This window comes from Somniosus microcephalus, chromosome 20 (genome assembly GCF_052327205.1).
Source record: "Somniosus microcephalus isolate GS21.2 chromosome 20, FLI_Smic_1.0, whole genome shotgun sequence".
NCBI classification, from domain to species: Eukaryota; Metazoa; Chordata; class Chondrichthyes; order Squaliformes; family Somniosidae; genus Somniosus; species Somniosus microcephalus.
This window is the reverse complement of record NC_141006.1, coordinates 56,052,835-56,079,197: the sequence shown is the minus strand read 5'-3', so window position 1 is coordinate 56,079,197 and position 26,363 is coordinate 56,052,835. Positions and strand designations below refer to the sequence as shown.

General features: G+C 49.9%; 1 protein-coding gene across 1 annotated transcript in view; it reads right to left on the bottom strand.

Annotated features, from left to right (window-relative positions):
- Positions 1-467: 467 nt before the first annotated feature.
- Positions 468-26,363, bottom strand: part of LOC147103291 (protein lin-28 homolog A-like) — a 417,282-nt gene continuing 391,386 nt past the window's right edge. Inside the window, exons 2-3 of the mRNA XM_085963186.1 lie at positions 17,905-18,089; positions 468-4,459 (exon numbers count right to left, since the gene is read on the bottom strand). Coding sequence (XP_085819312.1) covers positions 4,087-4,459; positions 17,905-18,089 — 558 coding nt within the window. The 3' untranslated portion in view covers positions 468-4,086. The remainder of the gene's footprint in view (positions 4,460-17,904; positions 18,090-26,363) is intronic.

Genomic DNA, 26,363 nt, shown 5'->3' with positions numbered 1-26,363 from the left:
TGTTGCCCCTTGCTGCTCTCCAGCTGTTGCCCCCTTGCTGCTGTCCCCTTGCTGCTGTCCAGATGTTCCCCCTTGCTGCTGTCCAGCTGTTGCCCCTTGCTGCTCTCCAGCTGTTGCCCCCTTGCTGCTCTCCAGCTGTTGCCCCCTTGCTGCTGTCCAGCTGTTGTCCCCTTGCTGCTGTCCAGATGTTCCCCCTTGCTGCTGTCCAGCTGTTGCCCCCTTGCTGCTGTCCAGCTGTTGCCCCTTGCTGCTCTCCAGCTGTTACCCCCTTGCTGCTCTCCAGCTGTTGCCCCCTTGCTGCTCTCCAGCTGTTGCCCCTTGCTGCTCTCCAGCTGTTGCCCCTTGCTGCTCTCCAGCTGTTGCCCCCTTGCTGCTCTCCAGCTGTTGCCCCCTTGCTGCTCTCCAGCTGTTGCCCCCTTGCTGCTGTCCAGCTGTTGCCCCTTGCTGCTGTCCAGATGTTCCCCCTTGCTGCTGTCCAGCTGTTGCCCCTTGCTGCTCTCCAGCTGTTACCCCCTTGCTGCTCTCCAGCTGTTGCCCCCTTGCTGCTCTCCAGCTGTTGCCCCCTTGCTGCTGCCCAGATGGAATCTGAGTCACTCCGCTTTAAAGACATTTTCGAATCTGATCAGTTGCTGGTGTTTTTTGAAATCCCTGAGATCAAAATTTCCTTGGATGAAGGTACAATCTGGGTAAAAGAGGGGCAGCCTGAAACTCATTAATATTCACAAAGTAGCTTTAAGTTCCCCTCCCAATCCTATCGTGCAAAAACGAAGAGCAAAGTTTAAGAGTGTCATTTAAATTTGGTTGAAAGTTGGCAAATGGAATCTCAATGACGAGAGGAGCCCTCGCAATGTTTAGAAATGGAAATGAGCGGAGTTGGGAATGTTGAATATTGGGAATGGTGCGACGTGATAACTGCAGAGGGCCCCCCATGGCTCAGAGAGTGAATACACAATGCAGTGTGGTACTGAGTCAGAGGCCAGCTGTGTTACTGGCTCAATCCCCAATCGGCGCTGAGTTATGCTGGAGCCCAGTCAACTCTGCCAGTTCCCTAGTATTGGACAGACTCTCCAAAACCAATAGCGGCAAGAGCTGGAGCCGGGAATCTGGGAATTCTCCCTACGCTGGGGCTTCCTGCGTCAGGTAAGACTTGAGGCTGGTACATCGTGAGACGTGAGCATTATGGCCTCCAAAAGAGTACAAGTGGGTCCCAACGGAGAGAGGGCGGTGGGGGCAGAGGGTCCAGCCAGGAAAGTGGATACCACCGAAGGGATTGGGGGTCCAGGCCAGGAAGAAGGACTCGATGGAATCTCTGGGAGGTAGGACCACCCGCCCATGGTGGGCGGGCACCGTGTAATTCAACCTCTTGGGGCAGACGGACGCAGGAGATGCTCCTGCAATGGCCCCCTGCATCCGCAAGGTGGTCCTTCAACACTGACCTCGCAAACTCTTGACGGGTTAGCACTGGAGGGCATGACCTCGGGATGACCACTGTGGTTGTGGCCCATGGATCTTCGGGCCTATCCGCATTGTGCGATGTTTAAATAATGGTGAGGTCGGTTCCCGTCTCTAGCACTCTCAGTGCAGAGCTCCAAGTGGGAGGAGTCCGGATAGGTGCCCTCCATGGGCTCCCCTTGTGGCAAATCAGTGTGCCTGGAATGGTAAAGACACAAATTTATGCCATTACCGTATACAGGCTGGGTTTAACTTGGTGCAGGTAGTATAGGGATCACGTTACCGGACTAGTTCTCCAGTAGAACATGGAGTTCAAATCCTACCATGGCAGTTTGAGAATTTGAATTCAGTTAAAATAAAAAGCTGGTCTCAGTAAAAGTGACCATGAAGCTGTCAGATTGTCGTTAAAAACCCAGCTGGTTCACTAATGCCCTTTAGGGAAGAAAACCTGCCGTCCTTACCCAGTCTGGGCCTATATGTGACTCCAATCTAACACCAATGTGGCTGACTCTTAACTGCCCTCTGAAGTGGCTGAGCAAGACACTTGTCAGGGAAATTAGGGATGGGCAATAAATGCTGGCCTTGCCAGCGACGCATGAATGTATTAAAAAACGATTTGTGAGACATGAGCATTCCTGTCAACTGATAGTCAGTGGGTGGCAGGCACATGGTGGGGATTTATTTGGTAGTTCACTGGGCCATAATATCAAGCACAGTGATGTGATTATACAGCGGCAGAGTGGCGTTGTTCAGCAGATTAAATTTCCAGAAATTCTAACACTGATTTCTTCGCAAATTTCAACTTTCAATGAAGACAACTCCTTACACCATTGGCGAGGAAGGTGCTGGCTCCTGGTGAACACTCCACGGACAGCAAACAACCCCGGCTGTCAGACGCGGGGTGGGGGGGCTTTGGTTTTATAGAAAACAGCTACACATCCCAGAGCAAATGGACAGAAGTGATTCCAAAACTTTGCGCTGTGCGATACTGCTCTCCCGAGTTTGCATGGAACTCCTCCATCTGCTATTTAACTGGCGTTTAAAATAAACAAGTCAGAGTCTCTGCAGGCAAAGTAATTTCATACAAGCCCACTTACACCTTCACCATTCATATCATCCACAGTATGAATCAGTGAATGGAGGTGGGGGCAGGGGGAAGTATACATTCTTACCACTGGTCAGACTATCTTCTGGCTGTAGTAGAAGGTTCATCTCAGGGTAGGGGTTCGCGTGATGTTGGGTTCATCTCAGGGTAGGGTTTCACGTGATGTTGGACCATGCCCCACCAGCCAGCACCAGGTTTGGGTGTCCATGTGCTATCTGCAACAGACCATTCATTTCAAGCCTTCTCTCCTCTGGATCAGCAATTCTTCATCTCAGTGCAAGCTCAACAAACATGGTGCTTCTGAGGAACATGAGGAGAGATGGATCAAAGTGGGATGGAAGGAAACAATACTGAGAGGGAGGTCAGTTCCTGGGACAGCTGATCTAGGGAGGTTGTAGGGTCAATTGGCTTAGTTCTCTTCAAGGTAAAATTGGACAGGTATCTTGAATAGAATCATATCATTGGTTATAATTGCTAGGACATTAGGAAGTCAGACCAGATGATCCTGTCGTCACTCCCAGCCTTGAGATTTTCTTTAATTCGTTGGAAAGCTAACCTAATGTAGAATATAGTAGCTCGTCAGGGCTGTTGCAAATATACAGACACAAGAAACACTGCAGCATTGGTGGGAAATTATCCAAATCTGTCACCAACTGATGGTCAAGTTTAGATCCTATGGCATTATTATTTCCATCTTGTGGCTCTGAGATCTTTGGTTGTGCTACCTGTATGAGAGTGTTGTTAAGTTAACTCTTAGTATTGACTAGTCAACGGTAGAAAGTCAGATTTTCCAGACATGGGGCAGATGAAAACTTGTCCACCTGATGAGCTGAGATGAGATGAGATCAATAACCTCCAGTTAAAAAGGGAAAATGATTGTCCCAGATGTGAGTACTGTCCATTTTCTGGGGGATGTAGCTGTGTGTGTTCAAAGTTTTTAAGGGCACATCACTGATTCTTCATCATCTCACGTGGTGTTCGGTGAATTAAAGGCTGAATTGTGTAGGGGGAGGGTGCCGTAATGCATAGGTCATGGACCAGAGGTGAAGGAACTTCAACACCTTTGTTGGATGGCCAATGTTCAGAATTGAATGCAAGTCAGCTTTCAGAATAGTCGATGCGGTGGTTGGCTTGTCAAGCCATTGTTGCTGATACCTAGAAGAAAAAGAAGAAGGAATTGGCATGGAGCAAGGAATTCGGTCTTATATTAGAGGAAAGAGAGAACTCTTGCTCTCAGCTCTTTGGAAAAATGGACATAGGCGAAATAAAGTCTCAATATTACAGGAATTAAGATGGACCTCTGAAGATTTTGGTGGTGGGGTGGCGAGAGGAATCTGTCGTCTAAAAAGGTTTCAGTGTGCCTCAGTTAGCTGAATGTCCAAATCCTATTCCTGGTCAGAATGAGTAGAAGTTGGATTCATGATGAAATCTTTAGATTGTTTTGGAGAACTGCTGGATTTTGATCTAGGCAGTGTAGGTGAACCTGAGGTAGTTTTGCATCCTGAATTGGTTCCCAGCGCTGACAGACGTCAGGTCTTTTTTCTTTTCTGCAAACTCGAGCCTTGCCTGCTCGGCTCCTCGGCGGATTCTTGCAGGGCGCTCTCGGAACTTTCCGGAAGCAGCTTTTCCAAGTGCTCCCCCGTCTCCTCCAGGAGTAGGGCGGTGCTGTGCTCACCACCAACTTCGTGTGGCGTGGTGGGTGAGGCAGGCGATGCCAACGGCCCTGTCGTTGGTTTGCTTTCCTGCCTTCCCTGAGAACTGGCGGATTGCTGTTGCTGAGCAGCTTTGATTGTGCAGTTGGCCACCATGTGGCCGATGCTTTGGCAATAATGGCACTTCTTAGGCTGGGGGGCTAGTTTACATTCCTTGGCGTGATGATCCAAACCGCCACAGTTATAGCATCTAAAACAAAGCAAAAACAGAAGGATTAATGCATCTGGTTTTTTCAGCGCAATTCACCCGAAATCGACCAAACGATTGCGGAATTTTAAGCGCAAATTAAATCCAGCGCAAATTGAGTTGCCACAGTGTTTTGCGCTAGTTTAAAAATATCGCGCTAGAGGTCGGCACTGCCCACAAAACTGGCCACACCCCCTGATCGAATTAATCACCACAGGGAGTTTCCGCTACTCGCTCCTGCTGCGGGCCTTTAAGGAGGCTCCTAAAATTAAGCTGCTTCTTTAGGGCGCAAGGACACTAATAAACAAGATTTTATATTTGGCGATATGCAAATGAATGAGTGAAAACTTGAGAAATAGTGCCATGGGATCTTGTACATCAAACTGAAAGGGCAGATAAGGCCTCGGTTTAATGTCTCTTCTGAAAGACAGTGCAGCACTCCTTCAGTACTGTCCCCCCGACATTGCAGCGCTCCCTCAGTACTGCCCTTCCGACAGTGCGGCGCTCTCTCAGTACTGCCCCTTCGATAGTGCAGCGCTCCCTCAGTACTGCCCCTCCGACAGTGTGGCGCTCCCTCAGTACTGACCCTCCGACAGTGCAGCGCTCCCTCAGTACTGCCCTTCCTACAGTGCGGCGCTCTCTCAGTACTGTCCCTCCGACAGTGCAGCGCTCCCTCAGTACTGACTCTCTGACAGTGCGGCGCTTTCTCAGTACTGCCCCTCCGACAGCGCTGATCTCCCTCTGCACTGCCCCTCCGACAGCGCAGCGCTCCCTCAGCATTGCCCCTCTGACAGCGCAGCGCTCCCTCAGCACTGCCCCTCCAATAGTGCAGCATTCCTTCAGTACTGCCCCCCCGACAGTGCAGCGCTCCCTCGGTACTGCCTCTCTGACAGTGCAGCGCTCCCTCAGTACTGTCCCCCTGACAATGCAGCACTCCCTCAGTACTGTCCCCCTGACAATGCAGCACTCCCTCAGTACTGTCCCAACAGTGCAGCGCTCCCTCCGTACTGCCCCTCTGACAGTGCAGCGCTCTCTCAGTACAGTCCCCACGACAGTGCAGCGCTCCCTCAGTACTGCCCTTCCGACAGTGCGGCGCTCCCTCAGTACTGCCCCTTCGATAGTGCAGCGCTCCCTCAGTACTGCCCCTCCGACAGTGTGGCACTCCCTCAGTACTGACCCTCCGACAGTGTGGCGCTCCCTCAGTACTGTCCCTCCAACAGTACAGCACTCCCTCAGAACTGCCCCTGACGGTGCAGCGCTCCCTCATTACTCACCCTCCGATGGTGCAGCGCTCCCTCAGTACTGTCCCTCCGACAGTGCAGCGTTCCCTCAGTACTGCCCATCCGACAGCGCAGATTTCCTTCAGACCTGCCCCTCCAACAGCACAGCGCTCCCTCAGTACTGACCCTCCGACAGCGCAGCGCTCCCTCAGCACTGCCCCTCCGACAGTGCGGTGCTCTTTCAGTACTGGCCTTCCGACAGTGCAGCGCTCCCTCAGTACTGCCCCTCCGATGGTGCGGCACTCCCTCAGCACTGTCTCTCCGACAGTGCAGCGCTCCCTCAGTACTGCCCCTCCGACAGCACAGCGCTCCCTCAGCACTGCCCCTCCGACAGCGCAGCGCTCCCTCAGCACTGCCCCTCCGACAGCGCAGCGCTCTCTCAGTACTGCCTCTCCGACAGTGCAGTGCTCCCTCAGTACTGTCCCCCGACAGTGCAGCGCTCCCTCAGTACTGACCTTCCGACACTGCGGCGCTCCCTCAGTACTGTGTCTCTGACAGTGCGGCGCTCCCTCAGTACTGCCCATCCGACAGCGCAGAGCTCCCTCAGCACTGCCCCTCCAACAGCGCAGCACTCCCTCAGTACTGCCCCTCCGACAGCGCAGCCCTCCCTCAGTACTGCCCCTCCGACAGCGCAGAGCTCCCTCAGTACTGCCCCTCCGACAGCGCACTGCTCCCTCAGTACTGCCCCTCCGACAGTGCAGCGCTCTCTCAGCACTGCCCCTCCGACAGTGCAGCGCTCCCTCAGCACTGCCCCTCCAACAGCGCAGCGCTCCCTCAGCACTGCCCCTCCGACAGCGCAGCGCTCTCTCAGTACTGCCCCTTCGACAGCGCAGTGCTCCCTCAGCACTGCCCCTCCGACAGCGCAGTGTTCTCTCAGTAGTGATCCTCCAACGGTGCAGCGCTCCCTCAATAAAGAACCCTGGTACCAATGAGCCTGAAACAACATTGCTGGTCCTTCATCTCAAACTCTGATTTAATATAAAACATCATGTAGATGTGCAGACAGCTGCAATAGGGCAGGGAAGGCATAAACTCATTAAAAAGGGAATACAGGCTCATTAATACAGCATGTCGTGCAAAGATCCCCACCAGCTTCACTGTCATTGAACGGACATTAACAGTAGGGGGCAATGTCACACCATTAACAGCAGGGCCTTCAAAGAGCCTGTTCACATTCTTCCAAATCCCATCTTATTTCCTTTTACTGCCGGTGTTTGTGGCTATTATTGGGACTCGAAAAGAGTGCTGTAACTGCTTTGTATCGTGTGGTTGTACAAAACGCCATGACTCAGTACCCACAATACGCTCCCTATTCACACAGCAGAAGTGTTGGAAACAGCTTGTCACACTCAGATTCACTCACCTATCAAATAGGCACATTCTGTTCCTGATTGTACTTCCTCAATGAGTTCTGTGCCATTGCATTCTCTCCCCATATACACCCACACTCAGGTATACATACAGTCATTTTCTTTTATTCATTGGATGTGGGCGTCACTGGCAAGCCCATCCCTAGTGGTGGTGAGCCTCGTACTAGAACCGCTGCAGTCCGTGAGGTGAAGGCACTCCCATAGTGGGAGTACTTCTTTGTAGCGGTTTGTTACAACTGAGTGGCTTGTTCGGCCATTTCAGAGGGGGCAGTTAAGAGTCAACCACATTGCTGTGGGTCTGGAGTCACATATAGGCCAGACCGGGTAAGGACGGCAGATTTCCTTCCCTGAACATTCAGTAGTTTCATGGTCACCAACACAGATAGCAGATTTATTTAATTAACTGAATTTAAATTCCCCAGCTACCGTGGTGGGATTTGAAATCATGTCTCCAGATCATTAGTCCAGGCCTCTGGATTACTAATCCAGTAACATGACCACTATGCTACTGTACCCAATGAGTCATATAGTCACACAGATACACTTATATATATATAATAAAAAAATCACCCATCTACTCATAAAAACACACACACAAACACTATCCTACATACACTGATATATACACATATTTTACCATATGTGTTCATATACACATTCATTTGTAGATGTACACACACACACATTCAAATACATACACACACACAGATTCCTGTGTACAGGGCTCTGCTCTAGTGGCTAGATTATGTGCTCAAGTCTCTGGAGTGGGGCTTGAACCTAAATTCTTCTGACTCAGAGGCAAGAGTGTGACCCACTGAGCCATAGCTGAAACCTGGGCCCACCTACTAAAAGAAATATTTCATTAAAATAGACTTTGAAATGATTCGCATCCATAACGCATCGCGTTTTACACGGGGAGTCGTGTCAGCTCTGCGGCTGCATGTCAGTTCTTGAGTCTGAACTGTAATAATATGGTTGTTCTCTTTGTGTATCTTCTGTGGCTTACTGTTATTGGTGAAAAAGGTCTCTCATTACATCTATATATAATCACCAAGGCACGGCAGCCCTGCCTAAACCATTAACTGCAGGAAGGGAGAATCGGCCAGCGTTCCTGCTCCGAATCGCTGTCTCCCGCTGGTGAGTATGGGTGTGTGGACATGGGGTGTGGACAGGTTTGGCCTGGGCTACAGCGCTCTCAATGGTCAGATTCCATCCCTACACTCCCTATCGGCGCTCACACATGGAGACTTGGCTGAGACAGCACAGGTAGGGTTAGACACATAGAAACACAGGAACAGGAGGAGGCCATTCAGCTCCTCGAACCTGTTCCGCCACTCAATTAGATTTCGCTTCTATCTTAACTCCATTTACTCACCTTTGCTCATATCCCTTGATACTCTTACCCGACAAAAATCTATTGATCTGAGTCTTGAAAGCTCCGATTGAACCCCAACATCCACAGCCTTTTGGGGGAGAGAGTTCCAGATTTCTAGAATGAGGGGCATAGTCTCAGGATAAGGGGTCGGCCATTGAAGACTGAGATGAGGAGGAATTTCTTCACTCAGAGGGTTGTGAATCTTTGGAATTCTCTGCCCCAGAGGGCTGTGAATGCTGAGTCATTGAGTATATTCAAGGCTGAGATAGAAAGATTTTTGGACTCTCGGGAATCAAGGGATATGGAGATCGGTCGGGAAAGTAGAGTTGAGGTCGAAGATCAGCCATGATCTCATTGAATGGCGGAGCAGGCTCGAGGGGCCGTATGGTCTACTCCTGCTCCGAATTCTTATGTTCTTATTTCCTTTTTGTGAAAAAGTGCTTCCTGATTCCACTCCTGAATAGCCTAGCTCTAATTAAAATGATGTCCGCTCGTCCTTGATTCCCCCACCAGAGGATATAGTTTCTCCGTTTCTATCCTAGCGAATCCTTTCATCATTTTAAACAACTCGATCAGCTCACCCTTCAAACTACAGAGACTTGAGCACAAAATCCAGGCTGACACTCCAGTGAGGTACTGATGGAGTGCTTCCTGATTTCACTTCAGAATGGTTGCCAACCCTCACAGATTATCCTGGACGTTCCCGGAATTAGAGATTAATCTCCAGGACAATGCTGCGAGCAATCCGGGAGAAAAATCATTGGGATATTTCCTGCTCCTGCTTTGCTCTGTCCAGACTCGTGCTAAACAGCAGGGCTGCAACACTCCCAGGATGCAATGTGGCCCGGACGTACGCGGTGGATAGAGCGCTTTCTGGGTCACAGAGGGTTATGGGTAGCATAGCCGCCATTATTGACTTATTGACACTCCAGTGTAGTACTGACTGTCGGACGGGCCGTCTTTCAGATGAGACGTTAAACTGAGGCCCTGTCTGCCCTCTCAGGTGGACGTAAAAGATCCCACGGCACTATTTCGAAGAAGAGCAGGGGGAGTTCTCCCCGGTGTCCTGGCCAATGTTTATCCCTCAAACAACATCACTGCAAAAACAGATTATCTGGTCATTATCTCATTGCTGTTTGTGGGAGCTTGCTGTGCGCAAATTGGCTGCCGCGTTTCCCACGTTACAACAGTGACTACACTGCAAAAGTACTTCATTGGCTGTAAAGCACTGTGGGACAGCCCAAGCTCATGAAAGGCGCTATAGAAATATAAGTCTTTCTCTTCTAATTTCTGCGATGATTGGCATGTCGGACGACCAATGCCGGGGGGGTGGGGGGGGGGGGGAGGGGCGGAGGCGGAGTGGTTGGAGACGGGAGGTCAATTGATGAAAGCTCCCGCCAAGGCTGCCAGGGGACTGGATCCCAGCAGGAGGTAGGCAGGAAATTAGATGGGAAAACATTCCAGTTCTTTGTGACTCAATGATGGGATCCCCTCTACTACAAAAAAAAGCTCAAAGGGAAAACAGATTGGAGAGCCCCGAATCCGTGGAGCACAGAGCAGAGAAGCAAAGCAACGGTGAAATGACATTCCAGAATGGGCATCTTATTTTAATCATCGCCTCCTGACCTTTGAAGGCAACTAAATAAGTGATGCAGAATAAATAATTCATGAGGCTCAATTGGTAAATAAACACAATAGAGGCTGAGGCTCAATTAATCAATGTCATTGGTCTCAATCACCATGGAAATATTAAATGAAAATCAATCACACTGATAACGGGGGGAATAAGGTCACGGGGGCTCTTCCCAAACAAACTGCGCATCCTCAGGGAGTCCACCATCCTCACCACTCACTATCCGATTTTTGCTGATTCCTCAAACTATTGCGATACTCTCTCTGTCGCCTCTCACACTCTCTCTTGGTCTCTGTCTCTGTCTCTGACACTCTCTTTCTCACTGTCTCTATCTCTGTCTCTCACACTCTCTCTTTCTCACTGTCTCTATCTGTCTCTACCTCTGTCTCTCACACTCTCTTTTTCTCACTGTCTCTATCTCTGTCTCTATCTCTGTCTTTCTCACTGTCTCTCTGTGTCTGTGTCTGTGTCTCTGTGTCTGTGTCTCTGTCTCTCTCTGTGTCTGTCTCTCTCTGTGTGTCTGTGTCTCTGTCTCTCTGTGTCTGTGTCTGTGTCTCTGTCTCTCTCTGTGTCTGTGTCTCTCTGTGGGTCTGTGTCACTGTCTCTCTCTGTGTCTGTGTCACTGTCTCTGTGTGTGTGTGTCTCTGTCTCTCTCTGTGTCTGTGTCTCTCTGTGTGTCTGTGTCTCTGTCTCTCTCTGTGTCTGTGTCACTGTCTCTCTGTGTCTGTCTCTGTCTCTCTGTGTGTCTGTGTCTCTGTCTCTCTCTTGTCAACAACTTGCATTTATATCTTCTTCTTCTTAGGCAGTCCCTCGGAACTGAGGATTACTTGCTTCCACATTAAAAATGAGTTTGCAGGTGACTGATGAGTCCAATGCGGGACCTACAGTCTCTGTCACAGGTGGGGCAGACGGTGGTTGAAGGGGCGGGTGGGTGGGGTGCTTGGGTTGATGTGCGCTCCTTGCGCTGCCTGCGCTTGGCTTCTGCTTGCTCCCGGCGAAGAGACTCGAGGTGTTCGGCGCCTTCCCGGATGCTTCTCCTCCACTTTGTGCGGTCTTGGGTCAGGGATTCCCAGGTGTCGGTGGGGATGTTACACTTTTTCAAGGAGGCTTTGAGGGTGTCCTTGAAGCGTTTCCTCTGCCCACCTGGGGCTCTCTTGCCATGCCGGAGCTCCAAGTAGAGCGCTTGTTTTGGGAGTCTCGTATCGGGCATGCAGACAATGTGACCCGTCCATCGGAGCAGATCGAGTGTGGTCAAAGCTTCGATGCTGGGGATGTTGGCCTGAGCAAGAACACTGACGTTGGTGCGCCTATCCTGCCAATGGATTTGCAGGATCTTGCGGAGGCAGCGTTGGTGGTACCTCTCCAGTACTTTGAGGTGCCTGCTGTACATGGTCCATGTCTCTGAGGCATACAGCAGGGCGGGTATCACTGCTGCTCTGTAGAGCATGAGCTTAGTGCCGGGTTTGAGGTCCTGGTCTTCAAACACTCTCTTCCTCAGGCGACCGAAGGCTGCACTGGCACACTGAAGGCGGTGTTGGACTTCGTCATCGTCATCGACATCTGCCCTTGTTGACAGTAGGCTCCCGAGGTATGGAAAGTGGTCCACGTTGTCCAAGGCCTTGTCGTGGATTTTGATAATCGGGGGGGCAGTGCTGTGTGGCGGGGGCAGGTTGGTAGAGGACCTTTGTCTTACTGATGTTTAGTGTAAGGCCCTTGCTCTCGTACGCTTCGGTGAAGGTGTTGACGATGGTTTGGAGTTCGACCTCTGAGTGAGCGCAGACGCAAGCATCGTCTGCATACTGTAATTCGACGACAGAGAAAGGGACGACCTTGGATCTGGACTGGAGGCGACAGAGGTTGAAGAGTTTCCCGTTTATTCTGTAAATTAGCTCCACTCCAGCGGGGAGCTTACTGAGGGTGAGATGGAGCATTGCAGCAAGGAAGATCGAGAAGAGCGTTAGTGCGATGGCACAGCCTTGCTTGACCCCGGTTCGTACATGAATTGGGTCTGTGGCGGAACCGTTTATACAACGCCTTCAACGCAGTAAAATGTCCCAAGGTGCTTCACAGGAGCGCAATCAAAAAAAGTTTTGACACCGAGCCACATCAGGAGAAATTAGGACAGGTTCAAGCTTCATCAAAGAAGTAGGTTTTAAGGAGCATCTTAAAGGAGGAAAGAGAGGTGGCAAGGCGGAGAGGTTTAGGGAGGGAATTCCAGAGCTTGGGGCCTAGGCAACAGAAGGTGGAGCGATTAAAATCAGGAATGTGCAAGAGGCCAGAATTGGAGGAGTGCAGAGATCTCTGAGGGTCGTACGGCTGGAACAGATTACAGAGATAGGGAGGGGTGAGGCCATGGAGGGATTTGAAAACAAGGATGAGAATTTTAAAATTGAAGCGTTGGCGGACTGGGGACCAATGTAGATCAGCGAGCGCAGGGGTGATGGGTGAACAGGACTTGGTGCGAGTTAGGATACAGGCGGAAGGGCTTTGGATCAGCTAAGTTTCTGGAGGGTGGAAGATGGGAGGTCAGCCAGGAGTGCGGTGGAATAGTCAAGTCTAGAGGTAACAAAGGCATGGAGGAGGGTTTCAGCAGTAGATGAACTGAGGCAAGGGCGGAGACGGGCGATGTTACGGAGGTGGAAATAAGCAGTCTTAGTTTTGGCCCAGATATGTGGTCGGAAGCTGAATTCTCGTTCCGAACAGTCTGGTTCTGCCTTAGACAGTTGCTGGGGAAAGGGAGGGAGTCGGTGGCTAGGGAACGGAGTTTGTGGTAGGGCCAAAGACAATTGCTTTGGTCTTTCTTTCTCTCCCTGTGTGTGTGTGTGTGTGTCTCTCTTTCTCTCTCTCTGTCTTTCTCTTTCTCTCACTCTCCGTCCCTCTCTATGTCTCTGTCTAACTCTGTTTCTCTCCCTGTCCCTCTCTGTCTCTCTCCTGTCTGTCCAGTAGTCTGGTATTGAGCCAGGTTGTTGCAGTATTTAACACCTTGTTTACACAGCCCAGGAATCAGAGCCAGTGTCAGCATCGCCGCTCCCTCGTCGCCAGTCTGTGCTGTAGGGCTGGCTTCAGCCACGCCTGTGGACTTCACATCAGAGACACGAGCCAAGGCTTCAGAAACTCTCACTGCACCAGTCCTTGCTCTCACTGTTTGACATCAGTACAGCTCCATACTGTGCAACTCCAGCCTGTGCAACTCCAGCCTGTGTGTAATAGACTTCAGCCTGTGTAATCCTGTGTGTAATAGACTCCAGTCTGTGTAATCCTGTGTGTAACAGACTCCAGCCTGTGTAATCCTGTGTGTAATAGACTCCAGCCTGTGTAATCCTGTGTGTAATAGACTCCAGCCTGTGTAATCCTGTGTGTAATAGACTCCAGCCTGTGTAATCCTGTGTGTAATACAGTTGAGACAGGAGTAAAACAGGGCTGCATCATTGCTCCAACCCTTTTTGCAGTGTTCATCTCAGTTATCCTCCATCTCATCGGCAATGATCTGCCCACCGGAATTCAAATCCTTTACCGTACTGATGGCCGACTTTTCAATCTCAACAGGCTTAAGGCCAAGAGCAAAGTCTCCATCACTACCATTATGGAGTTACAGTATGCTGATGATAACGCCATCACAGCTCTTTCCGAGCATGATCTACAAAACACCTTGGCCTAGAAATTCAGTTGCTTGCGCCACCAGTTTGCGCCCAAAGAGGCCACTCAGAGGCTTTAGCGCCACTGGCCACAACCACCGCGATATTTAGCGGGGCGCTAATGGCGGCGTTAACCTGTAGCGCTGCACCGCCACCGATGACGTCATCGGTGTGCGCAGCGCCCCGCTACCGCCCCGAACGCCATATTAGGTCGCGCCCGCCTCTACCGCGCCGGCCGCAAATAGCGACTGGTACACAGGGGCCAACCTGTGGCGGTAGTGGCGCTAGTTAAGGTGGAGGTGCGGCCGGCCGCTTTTTCGGCGGCCGCCTGCCCGCACCTCCGTCCCCGGCCTCCTACACCACCCCCCCCCGCGGCATTGCCGGCTGTTTCCCGAGAGCCCGGCACTTCTCCTTGGTGCCGGGCTCATTTGCCGGCACTCGCGAGCGGGGATCGCCCTGTTGCAGGCACCTCCCCCTTAACAGTGGGAGGAAGGCCTGCAGTACCGCAGCATGCCGTGCCGCAGCGGGTGGCGCTGCGGCACTTTTGCACCGATATTCAGTTTCAGCGCCCCAAGCGGGGCGCGGGAAGCCTCGTTTAGCGGCCCGATTCCATTTGGGGCGCAGAAACTGAATATCCCGATGGCGCAAGTGGCTCCGCGCGCAGCAGTAATTCCGGCGCCCAGGCGAGCTTGGTGCCCCAAACTGAATTTTTAGCCCCTTGAATGCTTTTTCCAGAGCCTACAAACTTCTGGGCTTCACCATGAATATAAAGAAAACCCAGGTGCTCCACCAGCCATCACCTAATTAGCTTGCAACTCCTCCCTCTATAAAGATTGATAATAACACACTTGAAAATGTCAACACCTTTCCATATCTTGGTAGCCATTTATCCTCCAAAGCTGACATTGATTCTGAAATCCATCACTGCCTGAGTTGTGCAAGTGCAGCCTTTTCTAAACTGAGGAGGAGAGTCTTTGAAAATCATGACCTCCAAGTCCAAACTAAAATTCTTGTATACCTTCCCACCCTTTTATATGGAGCTGAAACCTGGACTACATACAGTAGACATCTCAAAGCCTTAGAGCAATACCACCAACGCTCTCTACGCAAAATCTTGAGGGTCAGCTGGGAGGACAAGCGTACCAACTGGAGTATACTTGAAGAGGCCAATATCTACAGCATCACTACGCTCATCATGCAGCATCAACTCCGATGGATTGGACATGTCATTCGCATGTCAGACTCACGTCTCCCAAAACAGGTTCTGTACTCCCAGTTGAAGGAAGGGCAGAAGTCTCCTGGTGGTCAAAAGAAGCATTACAAAGATAACATCAAAGTAATCCTTAAAGAGTTCCATATCGATATTAATAACTGGGAGGAAATCGCACTGGACAGAGACAATTGGAGAAAATGCATCCACAACGGTGCCGCACTATATGAAAAGAATCTCCAGCGTGCCGCTGAGGATAAATGCCAGCGCCGTAAGGAGAGACAACAACTTAAGAAGACCCATACTCCAGTCACTACCAATAGTCTTACATGCCCACACTGTAGTAGAGTCTGTGGATCTCGGATTGGCCTCCACAGCCACCTGAAGACCCACAAGTAGATGACTGATGAAGGACATACCATACTCGAATTCAAGTGGTCGCCGATGATGATGATGATGATGATGTAACTCTCAGCCTGTGTAATCCTGTGTGTAATAGACTCCAGCCTGTGTAATCCCATGTGTAATAGACTCCAGCCTGTGTAATCCTGTGTGTAACAGACTCCAGTCTGTGTAATCCTGTGTGTAACAGACTCCAGTCTGTGTAATCCTGTGTGTAATAGACTCCAGCCTGTGTAATCCTGTGTGTAATAGACTCCAGCCTGTGTAATCCTGTGTGTAACAGACTCCAGTCTGTGTAATCCTGTGTGTAACAGACTCCAGTCTGTGTAATCCTGTGTGTAACAGACTCCAGCCTGTGTAATCCTGTGTAACAGACTCCAACCTGTGTAATCCTGTGTGTAACAGACTCCAGCCTGTGTAATCCTGTGTGTAACAGACTCCAGTCTGTGTAATACTGTGTAATAGACTCCAGCCTGTGTAATCCTGTGTGTAATAGACTCCAGCCTGTGTAATCCTGTGTGTAATAGACTCCAGCCTGTGTAATCCTGTGTGTAATAGACTCCAGTCTGTGTAATCCTGTGTGTAACAGACTCCAGTCTGTGTAATCCTGTGTGTAACAGACTCCAGCCTGTGTAATCCTGTGTAACAGACTCCAACCTGTGTAATCCTGTGTGTAACAGACTCCAGCCTGTGTAATCCTGTGTGTAACAGACTCCAGTCTGTGTAATACTGTGTAATAGACTCCAGCCTGTGTAATCCTGTGTGTAATAGACTCCAGCCTGTGTAATCCTGTGTGTAATAGACTCCAGCCTGTGTAATCCTGTGTGTAATAGACTCCAGTCTGTGTAATACTGTGTAATAGACTCCAGCCTGTGTAATCCTGTGTGTAATAGACTCCAGCCTGTGTAATCCTGTGTGTAATAGACTCCAGCCTGTGTAATCCTGTGTGTAATAGACTCCAGCCTGTGTAATCCTGTGTGTAATAGACTCCAGCCTGTGTAATTCTGTGTGTAATAGACTCCAGCCTGTGTAACTCCAGCCTGTGTAATCCTGTGTGTAATAGACTCCAGCCTGTGTAATCCTGTGTGTAATAGACTCCAGCCTGTGTAATCCTGTGTGTAATAGACTCCAGCCTGTGTAATCCTGTGTGTAACAGACTCCAGCCTGTGTAATCCTGTGTGTAATAGACTCCAGCCTGTGTAACTCCAGCCTGTGTAATCCCGTGTGTAATAGACTCCAGTCTGTGTAATCCTGTGTGTAATAGGCTCCAGCCTGTGTAATCCTGTGTGTAATAGACTCTAGCCTGTGTAATCCTGTGTGTAATAGACTCCAGCCTGTGTAATCCTGTGTGTAATAGACTCCAGCCTGTGTAATCCTGTGTGTAATAGACTCCAGCCTGTGTAACTCCAGCCTGTGTAATCCTGTGTGTAATAGACTCCAGCCTGTGTAATCCTGTGTGTAATAGACTCCAGCCCGTGTAATCCTGTGTGTAATAGACTCCAGCCTGTGTAATCCTGTGTGTAACAGACTCCAGCCTGTGTAATCCTGTGTGTAATAGACTCCAGCCTGTGTAACTCCAGCCTGTGTAATCCTGTGTGTAATAGACTCCAGCCTGTGTAATCCTGTGTGTAATAGACTCCAGCCTGTGTAATCCTGTGTGTAATAGACTCCAGCCTGTGTAATCCTGTGTGTAATAGACTCCAGCCTGTGTAACTCCAGCCTGTGTAATCCCGTGTGTAATAGACTCCAGTCTGTGTAATCCTGTGTGTAATAGGCTCCAGCCTGTGTAATCCTGTGTGTAATAGACTCTAGCCTGTGTAATCCTGTGTGTAATAGACTCCAGCCTGTGTAATCCTGTGTGTAATAGACTCCAGCCTGTGTAATCCTGTGTGTAATAGACTCCAGCCTGTGTAACTCCAGCCTGTGTAATCCTGTGTGTAATAGACTCCAGCCTGTGTAATCCTGTGTGTAACAGACTCCAGCCTGTGTAATCCTGTGTGTAATAGACTCCAGCCTGTGTAACTCCAGCCTGTGCAATCCCGTGTGTAATAGACTCCAGTCTGTGTAATCCTGTGTGTAATAGGCTCCAGCCTGTGTAATCCTGTGTGTAACAGACTCCAGCCTGTGTAATCCTGTGTGTAATAGACTCCAGCCTGTGTATCTCCAGCCTGTGTAATCCCGTGTGTAATAGACTCCAGCCTGTGTAATCCTGTGTGTAATAGGCTCGAGTTCCTCAGGTAGATGTAGAAGAGTTTTGAAATCACCTGACCCAATATGGTGTTGGGTGTCTTTCAAGCATCCTTGGGGCATTGTCCCCCAGATATTGGGTGCTGTGAAGACCAATTTCTCTTCACTCTGCACCCCACTTCCCTCTCCCTCTTTCTCCAATTTCCCCATTTGGGATGTTTCACTACGTTAAAGGCGCTATCTAAATGCAAGCTGTTGTTGTTGGTAGCTCACTCTCCCCAGACCCAGGCTGTCATTTAAGGACCAGAGGTTGGATTGCGACCTGTCACTGCCGAGAAGCCCCCATCCCACCTCACCTGTCTCCCTTGGGTCTTCGCTTTTGCACGTTCTTCCCTTTAGGCCTCCTTTCACTTCCGATGCAGGAGGTGCCGCCTGGGCCTGTTACCCGTATCGATTCCAGACCTTTGGAGGATTTCTTAAATGTAAATTCCACAGGCTCGCCCTCTTTCAGACTGCGGAAGCCTTCCATGTGCAGCTTGCTCTGCAATAAATAACACAGACCGGTAAAGAAAGTGCCAACATCAAAAGCACCAAACCTCCCAATGGTTTTATTTAATCCCAAAGCAATTCCCAAATTACCCTCGATTGAAAACAGTAAGGAGTGCTGTGCAGGCGAGAGTGTAACACATACTGTCCCAGCAGGATCCCACTTTCATTGTGTGCGTCAGTAGGTGGGCCTGAGCTCTGTGCTCAGCACTTGGTCGCCAGGATTCACTACTTTGCTGTGTACCAGAGTTTGCAATGTTTGGACATCGGTTACACACTTCACCAACACTCCCAATTCCTGGTGTGCCGTATAACCAGCTATAAACACCCAACATAAAAGTACTTTGGGGAAAATATCAAATCAAAAACAATGACGTACTAAATTAGTAAAATAATGGCCCAGTCACACTGTATTGGCCACTACTGAGCGGGAGGTGGGGGAGGTCAGAGCTTCAGGCTAGGGTTGCCAACTCTGGTTGGACGTATTCCGGGAGGTTTCATCACATGACCTCCTGCCTCCAACCACCCCGCCCCCACACTCCCGCCATTGGTCCATCCTCGCGGTGCCCCGCCTTCCCACAGCCAATCGGAAAGCGAGCAGACTCTTCATTACCCAATTGGATGATTCTTGATTGTCAGTCAGTCTTTTTTCCCCCCTCCCAATATTTTTATGACTAATAAACAAAAGTGTTCAAAGAAAAATGTCATGTCCCTGTGATGTTTCTCCCGGGTGCTGCTCGCAGCAGTGTCCGGGAGATTAATCTTTAATCCCTGGAGACTCCAAGGTTGGCAACCCTAACTTCATCCGTTCAAAGTCAAACACATATAGAGAGAGACGCCCCAACAACCGCTGAGGTTAAACCACCCAGCCTTCAGTTTCCTCTCTGGCTTTCTCCTGAAGTTGTTGAGCCCAAGCTCACTGGTGGCCTCCAAAACCTCACCCAAAGAGCGGTTTGTCAAGTGTAGGCCGGGATGGTGAGTGTCAGCAACACCATGGAAGGCTTCTCAGCCGAGCTTGCTTTTGTCCTCATGCAGTGTCAACAGACATGCGCACATCGTACACTCACACCTGTGCACACTCACACACACCCGCGCGCACTCACACACACCCGCGCGCACTCACACACACCCGCGCGCACTCACACACACCCGCACACTCGCACACACTCCCGCGCACTCGCACACACCCGCGCACTCGCACACACCCGCGCACTCGCACACACCCGCGCACTCGCACACACCCGCGCACACTCACACACCCGCGCACACACGCACACACACCTGTGCACACTCACACACACCTGCACCCCCGCGCACACGCACACACCCGCACACACTCACACACACCCACGCACACACATGCACACGCACGCACTCGCGCACACTCACACACACCCGCACCCCCACGCACACCCACACACACCCGCGCACACACATTCACACACCCATGCACACTCACATGCACCCACACACACTCACATGCACCCACACACACTCACATGCACCCATGCACATACATGCACACACACACACTCACACACACATGCGCACACACATGCGCATGCACTCACACAAACATACATGCACCCCAGACACATTTTCCAACAAGAGTCACTGGTTTGCGATCAGGAGCAGTAAACCTGCCCCATTTGTCTCATGAATACCAGGGAAGGTTGAGGTTAACTGTAGGAAGCCCCTCCCTTCCCCTCTTGCCGCACTTGAGATCCGCCGACTCAGCATAGGCCCGGGGCTGAGCTTGGCAGTGTGCTGCTTATTCTCGGCTCTGTACCACACCAGATATTGCATTGATCCACTGAGCCAGAGGACACATCTGACATTAGGAAAAGGGGTGGAACAAATCAGACGCTCACATGTTTGGCTATCAGCAGAAAGCTGCTGGCACAGGCACGATGGGCTGAATGGCCTCCTTCTGTGCTGTATGATTCTGTGAAATCACATTGTTGTTTGTGGGAGCTTGCTGTGCGCAAATTGGCTGCTACGTTTCCTATATTAAAACCATGACAAAAAGTAATTCATTGGCTATGAAGAGCTTTAGGACGTCCTGAGGTTGTGAAAGGTGCTATATGAATACAAGTCTGTATTTCTTTCTTTCTTCAAGGGAATGGAAAGCAAACCATCACACCACATCAATACCAAACCCACGGTGTGACTGAGGTGTAACTCTATCCTCCCTATGGGTCAGTGTAGAAGAGGACAGCGGTCAGTGACCATGGCTCTGGTGAATTTACTGTAATGTACCCGGGATGGTACCCACCGACGGAAAGTCAGACAACCACCTCAACAGGAAGCGACCATGCAGCCAGCGTCAGTCCCGCCCACCGTTTGTTCCCGCTCCGGGCTGGCCTACCCATGCAGCATGGCGGTCGGTGCCCACGAGCTGGGGGAAGGTCCATTGTGAAGAGTACAAGTCGCAACTCACAGCTGTTCCCCATTGGAGTCGGATCTGTGGGGTTCATAGCGCAGAGAGAATGGGTCAGATACCAACCCACTCACCATCTACGCTGCCCCCACCCCAGCGCGGGCAGCTCCAGAACATTCCAGAATGACTGATTCTGCAGGAGCTGAGAATGTCATAAATGAAAGTCTGTTCATTATGGCGGGGTCTACTTTGAAAGCCAGAAGGGGCCATCAGTGTGTCAAATCACATGATCAGCGGATCCTGTCTGATTGAGGGGCACACCGAGGGTACAGGACATCCCCACCCACACACAGTACACAAGACATACCCAGGCTCCCTATATATATATATATATAATAAAGAAAATGTTCTCTGGACTTTTGTTTCTTTCTCTCTCTAATTGGTACAAAAAATAAAAAGTTAAGTAAGATAACTCCAAAGTAATGGGAAATTTTACTGCAATAAATCCTATCCAAGTCAAGCTTAAACTGCCACTTCTCCTGGGGGCCATCCTTGTACTTGTCTATCTGTGAGCCGCTTCGGACAGCCGCAATCTGTATAAAGTCCAAGAGAAAGAATAAACAAACAGGAAACAAAGGGCCGGCCTCAGGGAGCCGCAGGCAAGAGGTTACTTGTCTCCACATCTTAAACCCGGAGGCCCAATCTATCACACAGGCACCTCACATCCCCACTCCCCTCTGGGCCCCGCGCCCCCCTCCCCCTGGACAATTCACTGACCGCTTTAAATAAGTGCATCTGGTCAATCCTGTGAACTGACAACTGGACATTCAGGATGGGCTGGCCATTCCTGCGGGGGAGGGGAAGAATTGAGATAAAATAGTTCCAGGAATCAGTGATATAAAAGAATGAATTTCTTTCCTGTTTACATTATAAAGTACATAGAGAGATAGAGAGATAGAGAGATAGAGAGATAGAGAGATAGAACTAATGAGCAACAACTTTCATTTATATGGAACATTTAACGTAGTAAAATGCCCCAAGGTGCTTCACAGGAGCGTTATCAGACAAACACTGATACAGAGCAAAAGGAGGAGCCATTAGGACAAGTGACCAAATTGGTGGGGTGGGGGCGGGGTGGGGGGCGGGGGGTGGGGGAGGCCATGGAGGGATTTAAACACGAGGATGAGAATTTTAAAATAGATGTGCTGTTGGATTGAGAGCCAATGTAGGTCTGCAAGCATAGGGGTGATGGGTGAACAGACTTAGTGCAAGGAAAGTGGCAGCTCACAACCTCCCTGTTCATAGTCACTGGAAAATCATGGGCTGCAAGCCTGTTCTGGAAAGTGTCAGGAATGGCCAGCCCATCCTGAATTAGCTTGTTCTGGCATGCACAGCTGGTGGGTACTGATATATCACTGTAGAACACTGGGGTACAGTACTGGTGGGTACAAGTCTGACACTGTATAACACTGGGGTACAGTACTGCTGGGTACAGGTCTGTCACTGTATAATATCAGGGTACAGTACTGGTGGGTACAGGTCTGTCACTGTATAACACTGGGGTACAGTACTGGTGGGTACAGGTCTGTCAGTGTATAACACTGGGGTACAGTACTGGTGGGTACAGGTCTATCAGTGTATAACACTGGGGTACAGTACTGGTGGGTACAGGTCTGTCAGTGTATACACTGGGTTACAGTACTGGTGGGTACAGGTCTGTCACTGTATAACACTGGGGTACAGTACTGGTGGGTACAGGTCTGTCAGTGTATACACTGGGTTACAGTACTGGTGGGTACAGGTCTGTCACTGTATAATACTGGGGTACAGTACTGGTGGGTACAGGTCTGTCACTGTATAACACTGGGTTCAGTACTGGTGGGTACAGGCCTGTCCGTGTATAACACTGGGGTACAGTACTGGTGGGTACAGGTCTGTCAGTGTATAACAATGGGGTACAGTACTGGTGGGTACAGGTCTGTCAGTGTATACACTGGGTTACAGGACTGGTGGGTACAGGTCTGTCAGTGTATAATACTGGGGTACAGTACTGGTGGGTACAGGACTGTCACTGTATAACACTAGGGTACAGTACTGGTGGGTACAGGTCGGTTAGTATATAATACTGGGGTACAGTACTGGTGGGTACAGGACTGTCAGTGTATAATACTGGGGTACAGTACTGATGGGTACAGGTCTGTCACTGTATAATACTGGGGTACAGTACTGGTGGGTACAGGTCTATCAGTGTATAACACTGGGGTACAGTACTGGTGGGTACAGGTCTGTCACTGTATAACACTGGGGTTCAGTACTGGTGGGTACAGGTCTGTCAGTGTATACACTGGGGTACAGTACTGGTGGGTACAGGTCTGTCACTGTATAACACTAGGTTACAGGACTGGTGGGTAAGGGTCTGTTACTGTATAACACTGGGGTACAGTACTGGTGGGTACAGGTCTGTCAGTGTATAACACTGGGGTACAGTACTGGTGGGTACAGGTCTGTCAGTGTATAACACTGGGGTACAGTACTGGTGGGTACAGGTCTGTCAGTGTATAACACGGGTACAGTACTGGTGGGTACAGGTCTGTCAGTGTATAACACTGGGGTACAGTACTGGTGGGTACAGGTCTGTCAGTGTATAACACTGGGGTACAGTACTGGTGGGTACAGGTCTGTCAGTGTATAACATGGGTACAGTACTGGTGGGTACAGGTCTGTCACTGTATAACACTGGGGTACAGTACTGTTGGGTACAGGTCTGTCACTGTATAACACTGGGGTACAGTACTGGTGGGTACAGGTCTGTCAGTGTATAACACGGTTACAGGACTGGTGGGTACAGGTCTGTCACTGTATAACACTGGGGTACAGTACTGGTGGGTACAGGTCTATCAGTGTATAACACTGGGGTACAGTACTGGTGCGTCAAGTCTGTCACTGTATAATACTGGGTTACAGGACTGGTGGGTACAGGTCTGTCAGTGTATACACTGGGGTACAGTACTGGTGGGTACAGGTCTGTCACTGTATAACACTAGGTTACAGGACTGGTGGGTAAGGGTCTGTTACTGTATAACACTGGGGTACAGTACTGGTGGGTACAGGTCTGTCAGTGTATAACACTGGGGTACAGTACTGGTGGGTACAGGTCTGTCAGTGTATAACACTGGGGTACAGTACTGGTGGGTACAGGTCTGTCAGTGTATAACACGGGTACAGTACTGGTGGGTACAGGTCTGTCACTGTATAACACTGGGGTACAGTACTGTTGGGTACAGGTCTGTCACTGTATAACACTGGGGTACAGTACTGGTGGGTACAGGTCTGTCACTGTATAACACTGGGGTACAGTACTGGTGGGTACAAGTCTGTCACTGTATAATACTGGGGTACAGTACTGGTGGGTACAGGTCTGTCAGTGTATACACTGGGGTACAGTACTGGTGGGTACAGGTCTGTCACAGTATAACACTGGGTTACAGGACTGGTGGGTACAGGTCTGTCAGTGTATAACACTGGGTTACAGGACTGGTGGGTACAGGTCTGTCACTGTATAACACTGGGGTACAGTACTGGTGGGTACAGGTCTGTCAGTGTATAACACTGGGGTACAGTACTGGTGCGTCAAGTCTGTCACTGTATAATACTGGGTTACAGGACTGGTGGGTACAGGTCTGTCACTGTATAACACTGGGGTACAGTACTGGTGGGTACAGGTCTGTCGGTGTATAACACGGGTACAGTACTGGTGGGTACAGGTCTGTCAGTGTATAACACTGGGGTACAGTACTGGTGGGGTACAAGTCTGTCACTGTATAATACTGGGGTACAGTACTGGTGGGTACAGGTCTGTCAGTGTATAATACTGGGGTACAGTACTGGTGGGTACAGGTCTGTCACTGTATAACACTGGGGTACAGTACTGGTGGGTACAGGTCTGTCAGTGTATAATACTGGGGTACAGTACTGGTGGGTACAGGTCTGTCACTGTATAACACTGGGGTACAGTACTGGTGGGTACAGGTCTGTCAGTGTATAACACGGGGTACAGTACTGGTGGGTACAGGTCTGTCACTGTATAATACTGGGGTACAGTACTGTTGGGTACAGGTCTGCCAGTCTATAACACGGGGTACAGTACTGGTGGGTACAGGTCTGTCAGTGTATAACACGGGGTACAGTACTGGTGGGTACATTTCTGTCACTGTATAATAATTTGAGAGGTTGAATTAAGAGCAAAAACAGAGTATCGCTGATTAAAGTGTAAACTTCTTCCCTTGTAGTCTGTGGTTCCAATAAACCCAACATTGAATTAATGAGCTTCAGCAAACCTTCCTGGCAAAATGGATGGTCTGATTTTTAAGACTTCATCCACACATCAGGTAGAGATGAAAAATAATTCCTGAATGAATAAATCAATTAATTGTGAAATGCTAATTAATTCCAAGGCAAGGCTGGATCCAGATGTGATTGACCCCAGGGCTGCGTCCAGATGTGACTGACCCCAGGGCTGTGTCCAGATGCACCTGACCCCTGGGCTGTGTCCAGATAAACATATGAGGGAGAAGGGAATAGAGGATTATGCTGATAGATTTAGATGAGGAAAGACAGGAGGAGGCTCGAGTGGAACATAAACACCGGCATGGACTGGTTGGGCCGAATGGCCTGTTTCTGTGCCATATATCCTATGTAATCCTATGTAGCTATGTTGTCTCCCTGGTGCCAGGATCAAGGATTTCACTGAGTGGCTGCAGAACATTCTGAGGGGGAGGGTGAACAGCCAGAGGTCGTGGTCCATATTGGTATCAACGACATAGAAAGAGGGATGAGGTCCTGCAGGCAGATTTTAGGGAGCTAGGGAAGAAATTAAAAAGCAGGACCTCAAAGGTAGTGATCTCCGGATTACTCCCAGTGCCACAAGCTACAGGAAACTCTCGATTTACCGGCACCTAAATAACCGGAAATCTCTGTTAACCGGCAAAATTCAGGAGTAAGTTCTGGTAAATTTTACTTCATATTAGTGGCCGTTCCTGGATCTGTGGCCGTGTAACCGGGGTTCCTGCACCTGTTGCTATGCAACAGGGACGCCTGGATCTGTGGCCGGGGTTCCTGCACCTGTTGCTATGCAACAGGGACGCCTGGATCTGTGGCCATGTACGGAGCTCTCGTACCTTTTACTATACTTCTCTGTAATCCGGACTTTTTGATAAACCGGCACCACGCCGGTCCTGTCGGTGCCGGATAAAAAAGAGTTTCCTGTACTGAGTATATAGAAATAGAAGGATAGAGCAGATGACTGTGTGGCTGGAGAGATGGTGCAGGAGGGAGGGCTTCAGATTCCTGGGACATTTTGACCGGTTCTGGGTATTAGGTGTGATCAGACTAAGAGAGAATACAAGAGGGTCTAAGATCGGTTTACAGTGTTAGTGTGTGAATGCACAAAGTGTGGTAAATAAGGTTGGTGAGCTGCAGGCGCAAATAGACACATGGGAATATGATGTTTTGGCGATAACGGAGACCTGGCTCAAAAAAGGGCAGGATTGGGTACTAAATATTCCTAGATATAAAGTGTTCAGGAAAGATAGGGAAGGAAAGGAAGGAGGTGGGGTGGCTGTATTGATTAAAGAGAATATTACAATGCTGGAGAAAGAGGATGTCCTGGAAGGGTCAAGGACAGAATCTATTTGATTAAAGTTGAGAAACAATAGAGGTGCCATTACACTACTAGGTGTATTCTATAGGCTGCCAACTAGTGGGAAGGATATAAAGGAGCAGATTTGCAGCAAAATTACAGAGCGGTGCAAGAACTATAGAGTAGTGATAATGGGGGACCTCAACTATCCTAATATAGACAGGGATAGTAATAGTGTAAAGGGTAGAGAG